This window comes from Pichia membranifaciens (assembly GCF_001661235.1).
Source record: "Pichia membranifaciens NRRL Y-2026 unplaced genomic scaffold PICMEscaffold_1, whole genome shotgun sequence".
Lineage (NCBI taxonomy): Eukaryota > Fungi > Ascomycota > Pichiomycetes > Pichiales > Pichiaceae > Pichia > Pichia membranifaciens.
In genome coordinates, this window is record NW_017566982.1 from 990,062 (window position 1) to 1,006,521 (window position 16,460).

The following is a 16,460-nucleotide window of genomic DNA, read 5'->3' on the forward strand; positions in this document are numbered from 1 at the left end:
TCAACCTTAAAGCAACACACGTCAAAATGCGCTCCTCCTTCCGCTTCGTTTTTCCCACTCCACAGATCTTCGTTGTCCTTTCCGTGTTGCGCCTCTGATTCTTGTTGGGATGAAGCAGGCATACCCTCTTGGTTGCGCCAACACAACAAACAAGACCCGCATCTCACTAGAAGGAGAGCAAGCATCAACTATGAACTCAGACATGGAAAGCAGTAACGTCTGGGGCGAATCCCCGCTGTCCACAGAAGCCAATTCTGCATCGGTGCTGTACACTGCTGCTTCAGGTGCAGATACCGCTTATCCTAATCCCTATAATGCCTTTTCGGCAGATGATACAATGGACACTAAGGTATCAGAAGACGATGTGGATAATATTGGGCATGCAAAAGAGAACAGAGACAACCATGCGAAAAATGAACACACAACTGATCATCCTTGGGACGCCGACCCGCAAGATGCCCAGCCTTACAAGTCATATTCACCAATATATGACAATGTAAGTCACATAGATGAGTTCAAGATCCAGAACGAGCTTGCGCAGACAATGAAGTCAATTCTTTTGAATGAAGAGAGAAATGCTGGGGTAGAGGGGGATTCCGATAACGATAATGAGCAAACTGAGGACAGCCATTTTGATCAAACAGATCATGTACATTATGTCGACAATATACACAGGAAATCCGATATGGGAAATCCATTTTTAGCCTCATCTATCAAAAACAACGACGGCGATGCTGTAGGACATATAGACATCAATTTATTGAAGGAGAAGAAAAATGAACTTTTAAGCTCACTCACAAAGGACACCAACACTCGTGGATTTCTAGAAGATAATGAGGACGACAAAATCAACACCGATGAGCTTTTCGCCTTATCTCCTGCTAAGACTGCAATGGGTCTTAGTAATGGTGTGGATGATTCTCCACTCAACAATCTTTTGAGCCTTGCCGGATCCAATGCCGCTGGTGCAGCTGAGGCAAATGATAGTAACAGCTCTACAGCTGCTGCCAGTGACCGTTTATCGAAATCAAAAGGTTTTGTTTCCCCAAACAGAAAGATCAAAATTTTACGGCCTAGAAGAATCGCAAAATCGGTGTTGCGTTCTGAACCATCTACATCGGTGAAAGACCTTTCTTCTGCTACAGACAGTAGTAACTTGACGCCTGTGGATCCACTTTCGGCGCCTTTGCAAAACGATACCCCTAATGGGAATAATTTTGATATAGTTTCAGTATCCCCAAGATCGAGGAAACAAAAATTTATCACTGAGTCGGAAGCTCCGCTTTTCAATGTTAACAGAGACCAAGTGTTAGAAAATAGCCGTCATCCGATTTCGCCTGTTTCTTCTGTTTCTGTGTCTGAGTCCTTTTCGCCATCGAAATACCATCTGGAAGATGAAAAGGGTGAAAAATTTGATATCACCGTTGGAGATCCAATTAAAGTTGGAGAGATAACTGATACTCACGTTGTTTACACCATCAATACGAAAACCAAGTCTGATTTATTTGATAATCAGGATACCACTGTGACAAGAAGGTACAGAGATTTTCTATGGCTATATCATCAACTGTTAAACAATCACCCGGGATACGTTATTCCACCTCCTCCTGAAAAGCAAGTGTATGGGCGCTTTAATGATAAGTTTATCGAAAACAGGAGGCTTGCATTAGAAAATATGTTGAATAAAGTATCACAAAGAAAAGTTCTTCAAACTGATCCGGACTTCATCATATTTCTACGTTCAGAAAATTTCACAGAAGATTCCAAAGAACGAGAAACAATTGTGCGTCATGATCCCGATCTCAAGATTCCTGCATCCGTTGATGAAAATACCCATCTAGATGGGCCAATGAACACTATGGCACAAATACTAAATGCAACAGCAAGTTTAGGGATTTCTGAGTCATCATCTGGTGGTGGATTTTTCAGCTCATTGATCGGTCTAAATGCGCCAAAGTATGTCGAAGAAGATCCTTTTATCCTGGAAAAACAAGCATATATTGATAGCCTTGATACTCAACTACGCCAACTTACCCAAAGTCTTGACATGATTCTAGAAAAACGTGACGAATTGACTTTATCATTGCAAGATGTCACAACAGTTATTCAACAATTGGTCGATCTAGAAGTTAACGTCGAAATTACTGATATTTTGTCCAATTTCGAGGAGCTGCAGTCTAAAGTTAAAGAAATACTCGAACGTGGTAATTTGTCTCAAGTACTTACTTTTGGGTCCACAGTCGACGAATACGTGCGCTTGATTGGTTCTATTCGAAACTGTTTTGAGAATAGACTAAAGATCTGCAATAGTGTAGCCACATTAAAGCAACACCAGGAGAAAAAGGAGCACAGTTTGGCAAGGTTTAGGGCCAAGAATCAAAATCAACCTGAGAAGATTAAGAGGTATGAGGACGAGCTATCAAAGATCAACAGTGTATTGGATAAGCAAGTATTGTTCAAAGATGAGTTTGATAAGATTTTTAAGTCCGAATTATCAAGATTTGAGTTTGGTAAAATCAAAGATTTCAAAAATATGGTTGAAATATACTGGGAAAGTTTAATCGAAAACCAGAAGATTCTAATAGAGTTGTGGGAATCATTTTATGATAAATGTGTATTCGACAGCTAAATACATACTTTTCTACTTTGTATAAGTTCTATATTTCCTACACATAAAAAGTAACATTCTCTGTGATGGTAAATGGGCAAGACAAATCAATTTCGAAAATCAATTCATGCAAGTAGAACTTCCCATCCCCATTCTCTCATAACAGTGGTCCAATGAGTCCAGCTTCCAACCATGTTATCTTCGTCATCAACCAAATCCTCATCATTACCGTGTATCACCATACTAATTCTCCTTTTGACCTTATTATACTCTAGACCACTTTTGTCATCAGTCTTTTGAATTAGTTCCAAGCTTGGATCTTTCTCTGTAAAAATCTTGCTACGTTTTTTCCCCGAAAGAGCGTCCTTTCTTGCCCAAACTTCTTTCACCACCTCCCAAGCCCTCTCAATTGTACCTATCCACATTTTGTCAATCAACTCCGTCCACCTTTCTCTAGCCCACTCCCTTTCTTCTCCTGGCTTGGCTTCACATGACGCTACAAAAAGAGGGAACATGTGAGTAACTAAAGTTCTCGAACTCCCTGGAACACTTGCCAGTAGCATCATGACATTCTCTGCCAAACTGTGAGAACCTTGGCTTGGCACTTCAGGCACAGTCTGATGTAGATACAAAAGAGTGGCATATCGGTAAGCTTCAGCTGTGGCCACTGCTGCATTCAAATCAAAAGTGGGATCTTCTGCTGGTACTTTATTGGGCATTTGAGGCAGAGGTGGGATTTTCCAACGTTCAATGGCAGTTTTTAGCTCAACAGCTCTAGAAATCAATCTAAGAGGGGTCTTTGAATTTTTGTCAGAGATAGCCTTGGCTTTCACCTTTGCTCTTCGCACTTGTTCAATAAGCGTTGCAACGTCACTCATGATAGGAAAAAGGGTCTGAGCAATACCTAAGAGTGGATCGATTGTATCACCATCTTCAAGATTGAAATTTCTGAACTTGGCAATGACAGAGGAACTATTGTTTTCGTCATGTTTCTTCTTCTTCTTCCCACGTTTCTTTGACGGCTGCTCAAAGTTCTGGCTGAATTTTCTTTTCATGGACTTGTCTCCCAGTTCCTCATCGGCACCTATACTTTCACTATCATCGGAGTCCTTCAGAGCATCAAAGTTCTCATACTCTCCATCATCAATTGCCTCTTCATCATCACTATCTGAAAAGTTATCATCGTCATTTTCACTGGTCATTCTAGCCAAGACGTCAAAATACATCCAAGCATTAACTAGGAATTGCAATTCCTTGGGGAGTTTTTTCTTGTGTAACTCATTATCTGGGGTTTCGGAACCTAAATTTTCGATTTTATCAGATGAATTCGTGTGATTGCTTTCTGAATTGGACATCAGTACAGATCCAGCGTCTGAAAATGAGCCGACACTGCTACTTCTTCTCTTTTTACTCTTCTTCTTCCCTTCCAACTTATTGAGAACCCTAATAATCATACTTTTAGCACCTTTCAAATGTGCAATACCCGTACTAATGTGTCTATCCCATGCTTCACCCATAGCCAAAGCAATACATGTCGCAAGAGCAACATCCGGTGGTGTACGAGCCACTATCTCAGTTGATGTATCTGAAGATTTACCTTTCAGTTTTTTCGTTTTATCCTTTGAGTTATCGGAGCTCAAACTATGAACCAGAGTGACGATTGCATCCTTCATGTAACGAACACCTCTAGCTCTCAGCATCGGGTCACCTCTGGCCACATGAAAGCAAGTCATTGCCAACAAGGCACTTCGAACAACGGGGTGATCGACTGACATTGGTAGCAGGAAGGTACGCCATGGATTTTCAGTCGGCCCATTCTTTATTGACATAATCCCGCAGGTGTACTGGTCAAAAGCCACTAATGTTGTTAGGTTTTCGTCCGATAAATGCAATGAATAAAGATTAACTGGATTTTGAGGCATCAGTGACTGGGGGCGATTTGGATGCTCAAAAATGTCCAAGGTGGAGCTCATGTCGGAAGCAACTGATCTAGGCGAGCTTGCATCTACGGCAAAGTTGCTATAATTTGAAGGCATTTGTTTAGAGTTTTCAACAACCTCTTTATCTGCTCTCTGCTCCTCAATTTTGGGGCGTATTTTGTCAGGTAGTTGAGTGGCATTGATATAGTTTAGCATCGTCGTGTAGGGTGAGGCTGGATTCGACTGACCTGGCTTTGGTGTCTCAATTTCGAAAAGTGGAGATGGCGCTACGCTTGGGAAGGCCTGCAACTGCTCGTTACCAGCGATGGCTGAAAGGGAGCCGATATTTGGGATTGCGACATTTGAAGGGTCTCCTCCGCTAAGAATTGAGTGTAAAGAGTAGAATTGAGGGCTATGCTGCGCTGGGAACCCAGGGGTGTTCTTCATGGAGTGATCATTGTGTTCGTACTGCTGTTGGAAAGAATCCGCCGGCATTGGGGAGAACTTGGCAAATTGCTGCAGGTTGGAATAGGATTCCATTTCGTCCACAAACCTCGGAGTAGCGACATTTGAATTTGTAGCGGGCCCCGCTGCCGGGTCGAAGTTGGCGTGTGGGTAGGAGGAGAGCAGTCCGGAGTTGTTTGGGGACCGGGGGAAGATGGAGGGGGAAAAGGAGGCCGGGGCCTGGGGCGAGTCTTTGAAAAAGGTCAGCGGAGGGTTGTTTCCCTTTGTTTTGGAGACGATTTCCGGGTGCAAGGGCGGCAGGGTCTTGAGGTACTTTGACGAAGAGGTGAGGAGCGGAGATTTGGCGAACGAGTCTGGTTTCTGAGGTCTGGCTCCCTTTGTCAGGTGAAACGTCTCGCTGAAGGGCGAGAGGGGGCCGACGGGGCTGGCGGGCACCTTGGAAGCGATGTCTGCCAGGGAATGCAAGAGGTTGTTGTTCCTGTACTCGGTATTTACAAGTTTCTTTGGCTGGATGTCGGCGACCGCGTGGGTGATGTCGGCTTCGTCCTCGTTTTCGTCCTCGTCCTCCTCGTCCTCGTCTGCTTCGCCGCGTTGGCTCTTAGCTGTCTCGTCCTCGGACTCCTGCTTCACGACACCGCCGTCCGTCTGCTCCGTCCGCTCCGTCTTGGTCCTGGTCGCTCTCGAGGCTTTTCTGTCCGCGGGCGGTCTGGACGGCTCGTGCTTCGGGTCGCCGGCGGGCTGGAGACCCTTCTTGGACACGAGCTGCAGGATGTCGTCGCTGTTGACGAGGCCGCTGAGGGTGGAGGCGACGGCGGCTGCGAGCTCGGGGTTTTTCCCGTTGGCGATGAGCACGTTGGCGATGGCGATCTCCTGCGCCGACTTGCCCGTGACGGAGAGCGTGGCCTCCTCGAGGGCCTTCTGCAGCGGGTTGTGAGCCGGCTGGTCGTGTGTGCTGCTGCGCTCGTGGTGTGCACACGCCTGGTCCGGCGGCGCCCGGGCGGCGGCGGCAGCAGCAGCACCGGTGCCGGCACCACCAGCGTGTGCCGCCTCTGCTGCTGCGCTCTTGTGGCTGGTGGCTGTGTCTGAGAAGTCCCGCCACTTGAAGTTGATGGCGTAGCCGCCGCACACAATGCCCTTCTTGATGCAGTTCTGGCACAGCGGCTTGGTTTCGTCGCACTTGAGTCTGCGCTTCTTGCAGGTGACACACCCGTTCCTCGACTTGGTCTTCTTGGGCTTCTTGGCGTCGGCCGCAGACGCCTCTGTGCCGCTTTTCTTCTGCGGGTTCGTTGACATCGCAGCGCTGTGTGTGGGTCCGGGGCTCGCTGGTGTCCTGGATCCTCTCTGGTCGTGCGCCCTGCACCCCTGCCTGCTGCTCTACACCTCTCTTCTTCTCTTCCTCGGTCAGCACCAAACGAGACAGAAAACGGCAACCGCAATCCCTGCAACCTCGCAGGCCACCACCACACAAGCCCTATCAGCTACAGGGCTCCTGCGATAGCGGCCCCAGAGTCGGGCACGGCTGGCACCCCCGCCTACGCACCTAAGCTTATTCAGCATTGGCCCCGGCGCAAACAAACGCGATGGTCTGCGGAAGATAGCAGATAGCGCCTGCGGCAGCACAGCTCCCTCCCTCCCTCCTGTGTGCCTGTCTGCCCCTCTGCCTGCCTGTCTATCTGCCTCTCTGTGTGTCCTGCTGCGTCCGTGTCCTCTTCCTCTCCCGGTCTCGCCCCTGTCTATGCCGCTGCTCTTTTCCTCCCGCCTGCTGCCTCTATGGCGTTCCCCGCCGGGCGTGCCTTCCCGAGCTCTTATCAGCCCGCCGGGGGCCCGCTCCGGATCGCGCTGCCCGATCGGGCAACCGCGTGCGAGCGGCCTTTGTCGCTTGCCGGCGCGTGCAGACGACCCCGAAACAGGGCGGCCTCCGACGATCGGCGCGGTCCGGCGCTGCCGGGGACGATCGACCCGGTTTTGGGCGCCGCCCCCACCCGGCGGACCCCCCACCCGACGCTGCCGACGGGGGCGTGGGTATCGGGCGGCAAAGACGGCGGCGGCGGCGGGGCGCGCTAGACCCGCCCCACCGCTTATCGCCGCACTCTCGGCCACCCCCCACCGTCCGGGGAGCAGCAGTCGGAGCCGCTTAAGGTCCTCGAAAGGTCCTCGAAAGATCCTCGAAAGGTATATATGGCACAGACGGTGCCGAAGACAGGGGCAGGGAAAGGGAAGAGGTGGAGGCTAGAGGTGTCGGGTTTTTGGGATAGAGTAGCAGCGCCTGCACAGAACAGCACAGTACAGAGCAGCACAGAGCAGCACAGAGCAGCACAGCACAGCACCATGTCCTTCCCATACGAATTCACCCCGCTAGCAGATAAGCAGACGCTCGTCAAGGCCTACCAGGGCAAGAAAAAGTCGGAGCTTCCAACTCCGTCCCTCATTGTGGACCGGACCATCTTCAGGGACAACTGCAACAAGATGCTGCAGAACGCAGCAAAGCTCGGGGCAGACTTCCGTGCGCACGTGAAGACGCACAAGACACTCGAGGGAACAGCGCTGCAGCTGGGCTCCGGAGACGCCTCGACAGACAAGATCGTTGTCTCCACGCTCATGGAGGCGTGGGGCCTGCTGCCGCTCATCAAGCAGGGCCTCATCAACGACGTCTTGTTCAGCCTGCCCGTGGTGGAAAGCAGGCTGCCCGAGCTCGTGGCGCTCTCGCAGCACGTGCCCCACCTGCGCCTCATGCTCGACAACTACGCCCAGGTGGAGACCCTGGCCAAGTTCAGCAAGGCCCACGGCTACTCCAAGAAGTGGTCGATCTTCTTCAAGGTCAACATGGGCACCAACCGTGCAGGCCTGGGCGTCGACGACGCAGAGCTCGACAAGACCTTGACCGCCGTCCTCTCGTCGCCCCTCTCGGACTACGTCTCCCTCTACGGCTTCTACTGCCATGCCGGCCACGCCTATTCCTCCTGCAACTGCGACCAGGCCGAGTCCTTCTTGGTCGACGAAATCACCCACGGCAACCTCGCCTGCAAGAAGGCCCTCGCCATCGACCCCTCCCTCAAGCTCCAGCTCTCCGTCGGCTCCACCCCTACTGCCCACGCCTCCGAGGTCCTCGAGGTGTCCAAGCTCGGGCCTCTCTCGGGCCAGTTGGAGCTCCACGCAGGTAACTACCCATTCTGCGACTTGCAGCAGATGGCCACTCACTGTGTCTCCTTGAGCAGCGTCTCCTGCCGTGTTCTCGCAGACGTCTTGTCCTCCTACCCTCAAAGAGGCAAGATCGAGCCTGGCGAGCAGTTGATCAACGCCGGCGTCATCGCCTTGGCCAGAGAGTTCGGTCCCGTGCCAGGCCACGGTAGAGTTTACTCCCCAGAGGGCTACGAGAACTGGACCGTCGGCCGCTTGAGCCAAGAACACGGGATCCTTGTTCCGCTGGAAGAATCGAAGGACACCAAGTTGATTCCTTTGGGCACAAGAGTCGAGGTCGTGCCACAGCACAGTTGCATCACCGCTGCATCCTACCCATGGTTCTTTGTCTTCGATGGCGATGACGTTGTCGCGGACATTTGGGTTCCTTTCAGAGGCTGGTAATCAGATTCGGAGTATGCTATAGTTAACCCTTTCCCTACCACAACAATGTATATATATAGAGAGTACAGACATTTAAATAGAGTTTCATATCCCACTGGCACGCCACCCTCTCATTCTTTTACATCATACATGTCGGGACAGAATATCTGTGGAGATCCGGCACTTCTCCTAATGCAGTTGTTCATCAATTTGGCGTACTCCCGGCCAACATGCCAATCGCATTTCTTATACTCGTTCGCCAAACACCTCAAAAGTCCGACAGTGTTGTTCAGCCCATCTATCTTGTCTAAGATCGAGCAGCATTGTCTCATCTTTCTATTCTTCTTGTTGATATCCAGCTTACTGAGCTCACTGAATGAGATGCCAGAACTTGTGGATAGCTCATCACGCACCCGTCTTAAAAATGCATAGCCATCTTCAACAGCAGGGATAAATGATGGCTCATAGGACTCCTCGTTAAATCCAGCCAGGAAATTAGATTCAGGACCAAACTTATGGAACGTGTACGACCATAATATCAAAACAGACGATATGACAATATTGGGGCGGTATATAAGCGGATCCTTGACTGGCTCGTAGCAGTAGTTGATGGTATCCAGTGAGTTCTCCGAAGATAGTAGCATCTCGCAGAGGAGAAGCAACGAGTTGATCACAGCCAATTGTCCATTTACGCTGCTGCTCCATCTCTCAATCCTTCTCACGACTATTTCGAAATCTTCCTCCAAGATGGGTACGTTCATCCTTTTTGGTGCTCCTGCAAAGACAATATAGTCATAATGCGGTATTTTCAGATAGATTTGAACAGCATGGTAGACTGGGAACTTGCACCTGGTGTCCTCAGGTAGCAAAGAAAGTGGTAATGGAGGTGATGTAGCCCCAATATAATGCACACTGGACAAAGTCAAACAACAATCATTCTCTGGTAGTTGTGACTTCCAAAATTCGATGGCAAACGAGAGAACTTCTCTCCAATTTTCTTCAAAAGTATGCCATCCAAAGTTTGACCATTGAGAGATATTCTGCTCAATTTGCAAAACAAGGTTTATTAGACCAGATAAGAGAATATGTCGTCCAAAAGAGTCAACTTCAACTGTCTCATTTTTCAGCAACAGTCGCAAGGCATCTACAAATAGAGGAGTTTCAGTGACCGATAAAGGAGTCTTATTTTTATCGATATTTCTATATTCCCAAATATCATCCGGACATGGTAAAGAAAGTTTTAGCTGATTAGCAAATAATGAAACGGGGTGGCCAAATACCACGGCATGAATGGTGTCTAAGTTAAATGACATCAAGGCTGCTCTTTTGATAGATTCACTTTCGATCCAAGAGTTCCATAAAACGTTTGAACGGCTATTATCTGAAGCGACAGCCTTCATAGGATCACCTCCCAAAATCGGACTTCGTCGCAAAAGCTGTATTTTGACGTTATTGAAGATGCAAGCACGCTCGTGTATTGCTCTAGACGAGCATGCTACCTCGAACGTCTCTAATATTATTAGTGTTTGAATAACCCATACTTTGCATGGGGGTTTTGAGTATTCACTAGCAAATACGGCCCACCTTAGAGGCTCAGCAATAGCTAGTGAGAGTTCAGATGGGTCTACCAAGTTCAAATAAGCTGGAACTTGTGTCTTTTTAGCAAAAGATGCGCCAATCATGATCATACTCAAAAGTAATAAAGGATGTGTCTCTAAAGTGGAGAACGAAGGGCGGTGTAAGAGGGGATACTGACAATGGTACAATAGCCAATATATTTCCAGAAACCATTTGATCTTGGGTATCGTGAAATCTGGATGTTTTTCAAGCACCGGGATATAGCCTATCATATCAAATCTTAACTTTTGATCAATTTCGGTGTGCAAATTTTCGGTTGGAAATTCAGGCGAGAGAGCCAAAACCTCTTCTAGAAGTTGAGCTGAGTTCAACCCAAACTGATCTTCCTGAGCTTGATGTAAAGCTCCATTTATCATTTGATCTGTAGGCATTGAGCTTGAGGGTGATATCTCAGTTGAATCAAGTAACCATTTAATGATTTGCGATGAAAAATCCCGAACTTCTTGTGGATCGTCTTCAAACTTCGGATAATCCGTAGAAAACGCATCCGGAGACTCTGAAGTATTTTCCTTTGTTGCAGCTTGCAAAATTTCGCCTTCGCTTTCACTCTTAAGACCTTGAACTTGTCCATGTTCGAAGCCGGGTTCTAAACCATTTTTGAGGTTCAGTCGTGGATGATTTCTCTGCTCGTGTTTTCTTTTCACGTCAATCCTAGTGAAAAGTCTATTGCAAGAGGAGTCATCGCATTTGAACCTTCGAGCCGAGTGGTTCGCTTTGTGTCTTTTCAAATGATCCGGCCGGGAAAACTCTTTCCCACAATTATGGTGATCGCAAATATATGGACCGGTGTTTTTTTTCGGCCTTTTAACTGACATTTCCTGATTGTGCACCTGAAATGGCACTTTCAAAGCCTAAATATTTGCTACAACTACACCTTAAGGACATCCGCTTTTACCTCGTGGCAGTACAAATAATCTGTCCTAAACCTTGGATACACATGTTACTTAGTTTTCCGGACAGCTTATCAAATGGTTCACGCCTTCCGGAAACTGAGGCACCAATTATAGCCGCACCTTTTTCGTTATCAGTGACAAAAAAGGAAGGTGGTGGGGGACGGTGGGGGAGAAAAGAGTCGTTTGTGAGCTGATAGCGGAGGGTCCGTCGGTGTGATTGGTTGTGGTGGTGGATAAGATAGTAATTAGTGACAAGTTGGATAGGTAAATAGTTATGAAAAGAAAAGGTATATACACACAACGGCTACAGAGGCTCTCTTTTTTTTTCCTGTGATAGTGATAGACTGACCAGCTAATCTAAGGTTGCAACTGCCTCGAGTTCGTACTTGATGGCAGCATCCATGAAAGCCACAACAACACAAGAGCGTGCTGGCTTTTGTGGGAAGTACTGGCCGTAGATCTTGTTGACGGTGCTGGAGTAGTTTGCGTGTGAAATGAACATAGTCACCTTGAAGACTTTGTCAAGAGAAGAACCGCCTGCAACCAACACTTTTTCTAGGTTCTTGATTGCCAAGTGGACCTGTTCCTCAAGGTCTTCTGGGGTTTCACCTGTAGCGTAGTTTGAGCCAATAATACCGGATGTGAAGACGTGACCGTTGCTGACAAAGGCTGGAGAAAGAACAGGGTGTTCTTGTCCTTGGATTGATTCCCATGTAACTTTGGTGGCTGGCATTGTTGCTGTCTGTGAATGGTTTATATGCTAAGAAAGTTGACTTTACTAAATTAAACTTTCTCCCTTGAATTTTATCACACAGCACCGAATGGATGAGAAACAACTACAGGGGGACGTGGGTTTATATATCTGGCAATTTTGGCAGGGCCTGAAAATCCTCGGTCCTCGGCTGATAAGCGGCCTATTAACTCAAGAAGTGGGGGCTTTGTTCAGGAACTGGGGGGAAGAGGGGGAGACGGGGGAGACGGGGAAAATGGCAGGTGGGACTCACAAGGTGGGACTAATGTGGTGAGTGGGACTGAAAATCAGAAGTACGGTGGGTGGACATGGAAGCTGGCTACGGAATCTGGTTGGTTGTTTGGGCACAGCTAGATGGCACCCCCCCTATTTTCTGATTTGGCGAGAGGTGGGGGGACGGTGGCCCGACAGTGCGAAAGAGACGGTGGGGGGACCCTGTGCTTTGAATCTGGTAGAGTGGTAGATTGTAAATTCTATATTATATCATATTCCAAATAGCTAGATAGAGAAGTACACATTGGTTTCAAAGAGAAGGATTATTAAGAGAGCACAGAAAGGAAAAAACAAAAATTGGAGGATGGAGGGAGTAAAAATATTTATTTAAACGACTGGTTCCTTTTCAAGGTTCTCATCAATGGTGACGACAGTCTCCACGTAGTTGTACAACCTTGCAGTCTTGGCGGTCACTCTTTCGGTCTTGTAATAGAACTTGTAGCCCAAGATCATGATAAGGTAGACAGCAATTCCAATATAGCAAGTGATGAATTGCTTATACTGGAAGTTTGGCATGAAAGCGTTGTAACCGTTAAAGAAGGTGATGATGACGAGGAAGAAGAAGGCGATGTATGCCGGGTAAGGTTGGAACCACATTCTGAAAGGAATGTCTTCTCTTGGAACTTTCTGTTCTACGGTGGCACTGTAGAAAGTGAAGTAGGAAAGGAGGATGTTGATCCAGATCAACAAGCCGAAGACACTGTCGGCACTGGTGAAGTAGCCAAAAATGGTGGACGAGGACTCCTTGCAGTTCATGTATGCCAAAAGACCAAAGAGGGCCGTAAAGAGAGAAGCGTAGTATGGGTTCCCATTTCTGTTCAACTTGAGGAAGATCTTAGGGGCCATGCCGTCTCTGGCCAAGCCGTAAAGGGTACGGGAGCCGAGATAGACATCGGAGTTGGCGGCGGCGCCGACAAAGAACAATAAGCAGGCGTTGATGAAGGAAGGGAGAACCTTGATTTCCGCGGTCTTGAAGGCAATGACGAAGGGAGAGGCAGCGGCGTTACTCGAAGAGGCAGCGCCTAGCAGTGGGTTCAGCGGAGAGACGGCGAGACCGAGGATGAAGACCCCTAGGATGTAGACAAAGCCGATTCTGAAGAACACCTGTCTGGTGGCGGAGGGGACGGTCTTCCGCGGGTCTGGGGCTTCACCGAAGATGATTCCAATGCACTCGCTTCCGCTATAGGCAAAGACAGATTGGATGACACATGCCCACCAGCCGAGGAAGCGGCCGGTGCTCCCCTCGGAGAGGTACTCGAGGAAGGCGTGCTCTCTCCAGTGCTGGAAGCCGATGGTGGTGTGGTTTGGCGCACCACCGGCGGTGATGACGATACAGGTAATGAAGCAGATGACCAAGGTGAGCAACTTGACGACAGACCCCCAGAACTCGGTTTCACCGTAGACCCGCACGTTGAACCAGTTGACGAAGATGACCAAGACGTAGAAAACAGAGATGAAGATCCCCGGGTTGAGGTCTTCTCGCCAGTACTGGATGATGATGCCAAGCGCACTCAACTCGGCAGGCAAGGTGATGGCGTAGGTGAAGAAGTAGTTCCAGCCGGCAGCAAAGCCCAAGGACTTGTCGCAGAACCGCGTGCAGTAGCCCGAGAAGGCCTTATCCATTGGGGCAAACGCAGCCATCTCCCCGAGAGAAAAAAGCACCACCATGAGCAACGACCCGGTGAAGAGATACCCAAGAAAGAGCGACGCCGGACCACCCCGCTTCAACGCGGTTCCGGACCCGATAATCAACCCGGTCCCCAACGCACTGGCCACAGCCATCATACTCACCTGTCTCGCCTTGAAGTCTCTGCTCAACACCTGCTCGTCCGAAGGATTGCCATGCTGGTCGACGAGGATTGACCGGTTTGACTGCACCGACGTAACGTTGCGTCCCTCGTCCTCCTCCGTATCCGATTCCTGTTTGAATGCGTAGAACTCCTTCAGCTTGTTCATCTCGTTCTTCTTGTTCGTGTTCTTGTTCTTGTTCTTGCTGCTGCTCCTGTTGCTCTAGCTGATACACTGCCAGAGTCAAAAACAGAAGAAAAGAGACACTGCACCCGTTCCACACCTTTCACAAGCAAAATTTTCCTAGGAAACCGTCTCTCTCTTAAACCATCCCCGGCCCGGTTAGCTTCTCCGGACACAGCCTGCCTCTGCACCCTCCCTCGAGGTCTCTTCCACACCCCCCGACGCTTATCGATCCTTATCAGTGCAGGGTGCGCGGCGCCCCGCCACGCAACGTTTTTGTCTCCTCGGCTCCCCCACCAGTACCGCGAGAACCCAGGCACGTCTTCGAGGCCTCTGCATCGAGACAAAGCTTCCCCCACCGGTGATGCTGACATAAGCAGGGCTCCTGGCGGGGGGGCGAGCGCTGAGGAGGAGGAGGCTCCCGCGGGGGGGAGGGGGCAGGTAAACAGAAGGTGTTGTCGTGTCACTGCGACGGGGCACTTGACGGGGTGGTTCGGCGTTGGAAGGTGGGCAGATTAGCAACTGATAAGAGAGTCTTATCTTCCAACAGTAAGCACCGAACACCCACCAGCACTGTTGTCGGAGATCACGAGACTTGCATTCCTGCCGCCATGTCCACGCCGCAAAACACACGGGACTCGTTGGAGTTTCACCACACGTCGCTGCACGACAGCGCCGCCGCTGTCGCCAGCAGCATGAACGTCGCCAGCAGCAGAGGCACAGGCAACCCGGGGGCGTACGAGTTCTCCTACCTCAAGATTGTCTTTGTGGTGGTGCTATTTGTGGTGTCGCTTTTCTCATTCGTGACGCAGACGGAGCTGACGAGCCTGCTCTACTCGGCCTACGGCTTCAACGAGCCGATCCTCTTGCTCTACCTGACCCACGGGTCGTGGTGGCTGCTGTGGCCGCTGCAGTTTCTGTCGATCGGGGTGTTCAAGAGCGTGCGCAAGTTTGTTCTCCACCAGAGAGGATACACGCCTGTCGACGGGAGACGCTGGAAGGGTCTGCGCAGAGCCTTCGCCAGCTCCATCAAGGCCCAGCACCAGAACATCTTCCACACGGCGGAGTTGACCGCCCACTCCAACATCGGCGACTACGAGATCCGCTACAAGGACCCCCGCAAGAGCTTCCGCAAGTACTCTCAGTTTTTCCGAAGCACCGCCATCTGGTACGTCTTCAAGATGTCCGCCCTGCTCTCGCTCATCTTGAACGTCGCCGGCGTAACCTGGTTCCTCGCCATGTCCTTGTCCACGGGCAGCGACGTCACCGCCATCTACAACTGCAGCGCCTTCACCGCTTACATCTTCGCAATACCCATCCTCAAGGAGAGGTTCTCCTGGATCAAGGCCAACTCAGTCATCACGGCCATCGCAGGAGTGTTCATCGTCGCGTACATGGGTAAGTCTTCCTCCGGCGGAGACGCAGCAGACCCGGACGCAGGCACAGGCACGGCCTATCCTCACAGGCTGTTCGGGAACTTCATAATTCTGCTTGGCGCCATCCTCTACGGTTTGTACGAGGTATTCTACAAGAAGTGGTGTTGTCCTCCCTCTGAGCTTGTCAGCGCCAGAAGACAGGCGACGTTCTCCAACTTCATCATGTGTCTCATTGGAATCAACACTTTCTTCATCATGGGCATAGGGATGCTTGTGTGTGAAGTCAGTGGCCTGCACCACTTCCAAATACCAACCCACGGCAAGGCCTTGCTCTACATGGTGACCAGCATCATCTCCAACCATCTTTTCAGCGTCTCCTTCCTTGGCTTGATGTCCTTGACCTCTCCGGTCTTTTCCTCCGTCGCTTCTCTAATCACCATTCTAATCGTCGGGCTATTCGAATGGCTCTTCAGAGGCATCGTCATCACATTTTATCAAATTATCGGTTATATCCTCATAATAGTCGGGTTTGGACTATTAACTTACGCTTCTTGGAGCGAGATCTCACAGGAAGATGTTGACGACGACTACATCACAGATACAGAATCAACATACAGTACCGCCAGCTCTCAAATGGCATGAACGAATCATATCCTCCTTTATATTTCCTTATATTTCACCACATGTCTTTTTGTATCAACATTTACAGTTATCGGCGTTGGACAACGCCAGAGAATCAAAGTTAGAACATTCAAATATACCAATCACTTTTGTCGTTTTATTGATAAACCTTGACAATGTACTCCCGCCGAGCCCCGAAAACACTACACTGCAACAGTAGCAACCGTACTTACTTACATGTAGCTGATCGTCCAGCCTGCGTCATCTGCCCGTTTTCAATCTCATATTCTATCTTCTATATCACCGCCTCCTCCTGCATTCGCTTCCGCAGTAAAACTTTATTCTGTAGCACCTGCAAATGATTCACCGCGCAAACGCTCACTG

General features: G+C 49.4%; 7 protein-coding genes across 7 annotated transcripts; 3 read left to right on the forward strand and 4 right to left on the reverse strand.

Moving 5' to 3' along the window:
- The first annotated feature begins 135 nt into the window (after positions 1–135).
- On the forward strand, positions 136–2,753 carry PICMEDRAFT_14311 (hypothetical protein). Its single transcript, XM_019160318.1, has one exon. The coding sequence runs from the start codon at positions 191–193 to the stop codon at positions 2,627–2,629; it is 2,439 nt and encodes an 812-aa protein (XP_019019886.1). The 5' UTR covers positions 136–190; the 3' UTR covers positions 2,630–2,753.
- Positions 2,594–6,285, reverse strand: PICMEDRAFT_14313 (hypothetical protein; the record flags this gene model as incomplete). Its single annotated transcript, XM_019160319.1, has 1 exon — positions 2,594–6,285. A coding segment is annotated over one exon (3,333 nt), but the record flags the coding sequence as incomplete, so codon positions are not given.
- Positions 6,286–7,320: 1,035 nt separating this feature from the next.
- PICMEDRAFT_70385 (hypothetical protein) lies at positions 7,321–8,574 on the forward strand (the record flags this gene model as incomplete). The annotated part of the gene is made up of 1 exon (XM_019163626.1): positions 7,321–8,574. One exon carries the CDS (start codon positions 7,321–7,323, stop codon positions 8,572–8,574), a length of 1,254 nt encoding a protein of 417 aa, XP_019019888.1.
- Positions 8,575–8,629: 55 nt separating this feature from the next.
- Positions 8,630–11,221, reverse strand: PICMEDRAFT_86825 (hypothetical protein). The gene has a single exon (XM_019165022.1). It carries the CDS (start codon positions 11,004–11,006, stop codon positions 8,685–8,687), a length of 2,322 nt encoding a protein of 773 aa, XP_019019889.1. The 5' UTR covers positions 11,007–11,221; the 3' UTR covers positions 8,630–8,684.
- Positions 11,009–11,894, reverse strand: PICMEDRAFT_75421 (hypothetical protein). Its single transcript, XM_019164937.1, has one exon. The coding sequence runs from the start codon at positions 11,815–11,817 to the stop codon at positions 11,437–11,439; it is 381 nt and encodes a 126-aa protein (XP_019019890.1). The 5' UTR covers positions 11,818–11,894; the 3' UTR covers positions 11,009–11,436.
- Positions 11,895–12,435: 541 nt separating this feature from the next.
- On the reverse strand, positions 12,436–14,064 carry PICMEDRAFT_28466 (hypothetical protein; the record flags this gene model as incomplete). Its single annotated transcript, XM_019162542.1, has 1 exon — positions 12,436–14,064. One exon carries the CDS (start codon positions 14,062–14,064, stop codon positions 12,436–12,438), a length of 1,629 nt encoding a protein of 542 aa, XP_019019891.1.
- Positions 14,065–14,596: 532 nt separating this feature from the next.
- Positions 14,597–16,347, forward strand: PICMEDRAFT_14316 (hypothetical protein). The gene has a single exon (XM_019160320.1). It carries the CDS (start codon positions 14,691–14,693, stop codon positions 16,095–16,097), a length of 1,407 nt encoding a protein of 468 aa, XP_019019892.1. The 5' UTR covers positions 14,597–14,690; the 3' UTR covers positions 16,098–16,347.
- The last annotated feature ends 113 nt before the right edge of the window (positions 16,348–16,460 follow it).

Coding starts and splice junctions, on each gene's coding strand:
- PICMEDRAFT_14311 (XM_019160318.1), top strand. CDS start 191: ATGAACTCAGACATGGAAAGCAGTAACGTCTGGGGCGAATCCCCGCTG.
- PICMEDRAFT_86825 (XM_019165022.1), bottom strand. CDS start 11,006: ATGTCAGTTAAAAGGCCGAAAAAAAACACCGGTCCATATATTTGCGAT.
- PICMEDRAFT_75421 (XM_019164937.1), bottom strand. CDS start 11,817: ATGCCAGCCACCAAAGTTACATGGGAATCAATCCAAGGACAAGAACAC.
- PICMEDRAFT_14316 (XM_019160320.1), top strand. CDS start 14,691: ATGTCCACGCCGCAAAACACACGGGACTCGTTGGAGTTTCACCACACG.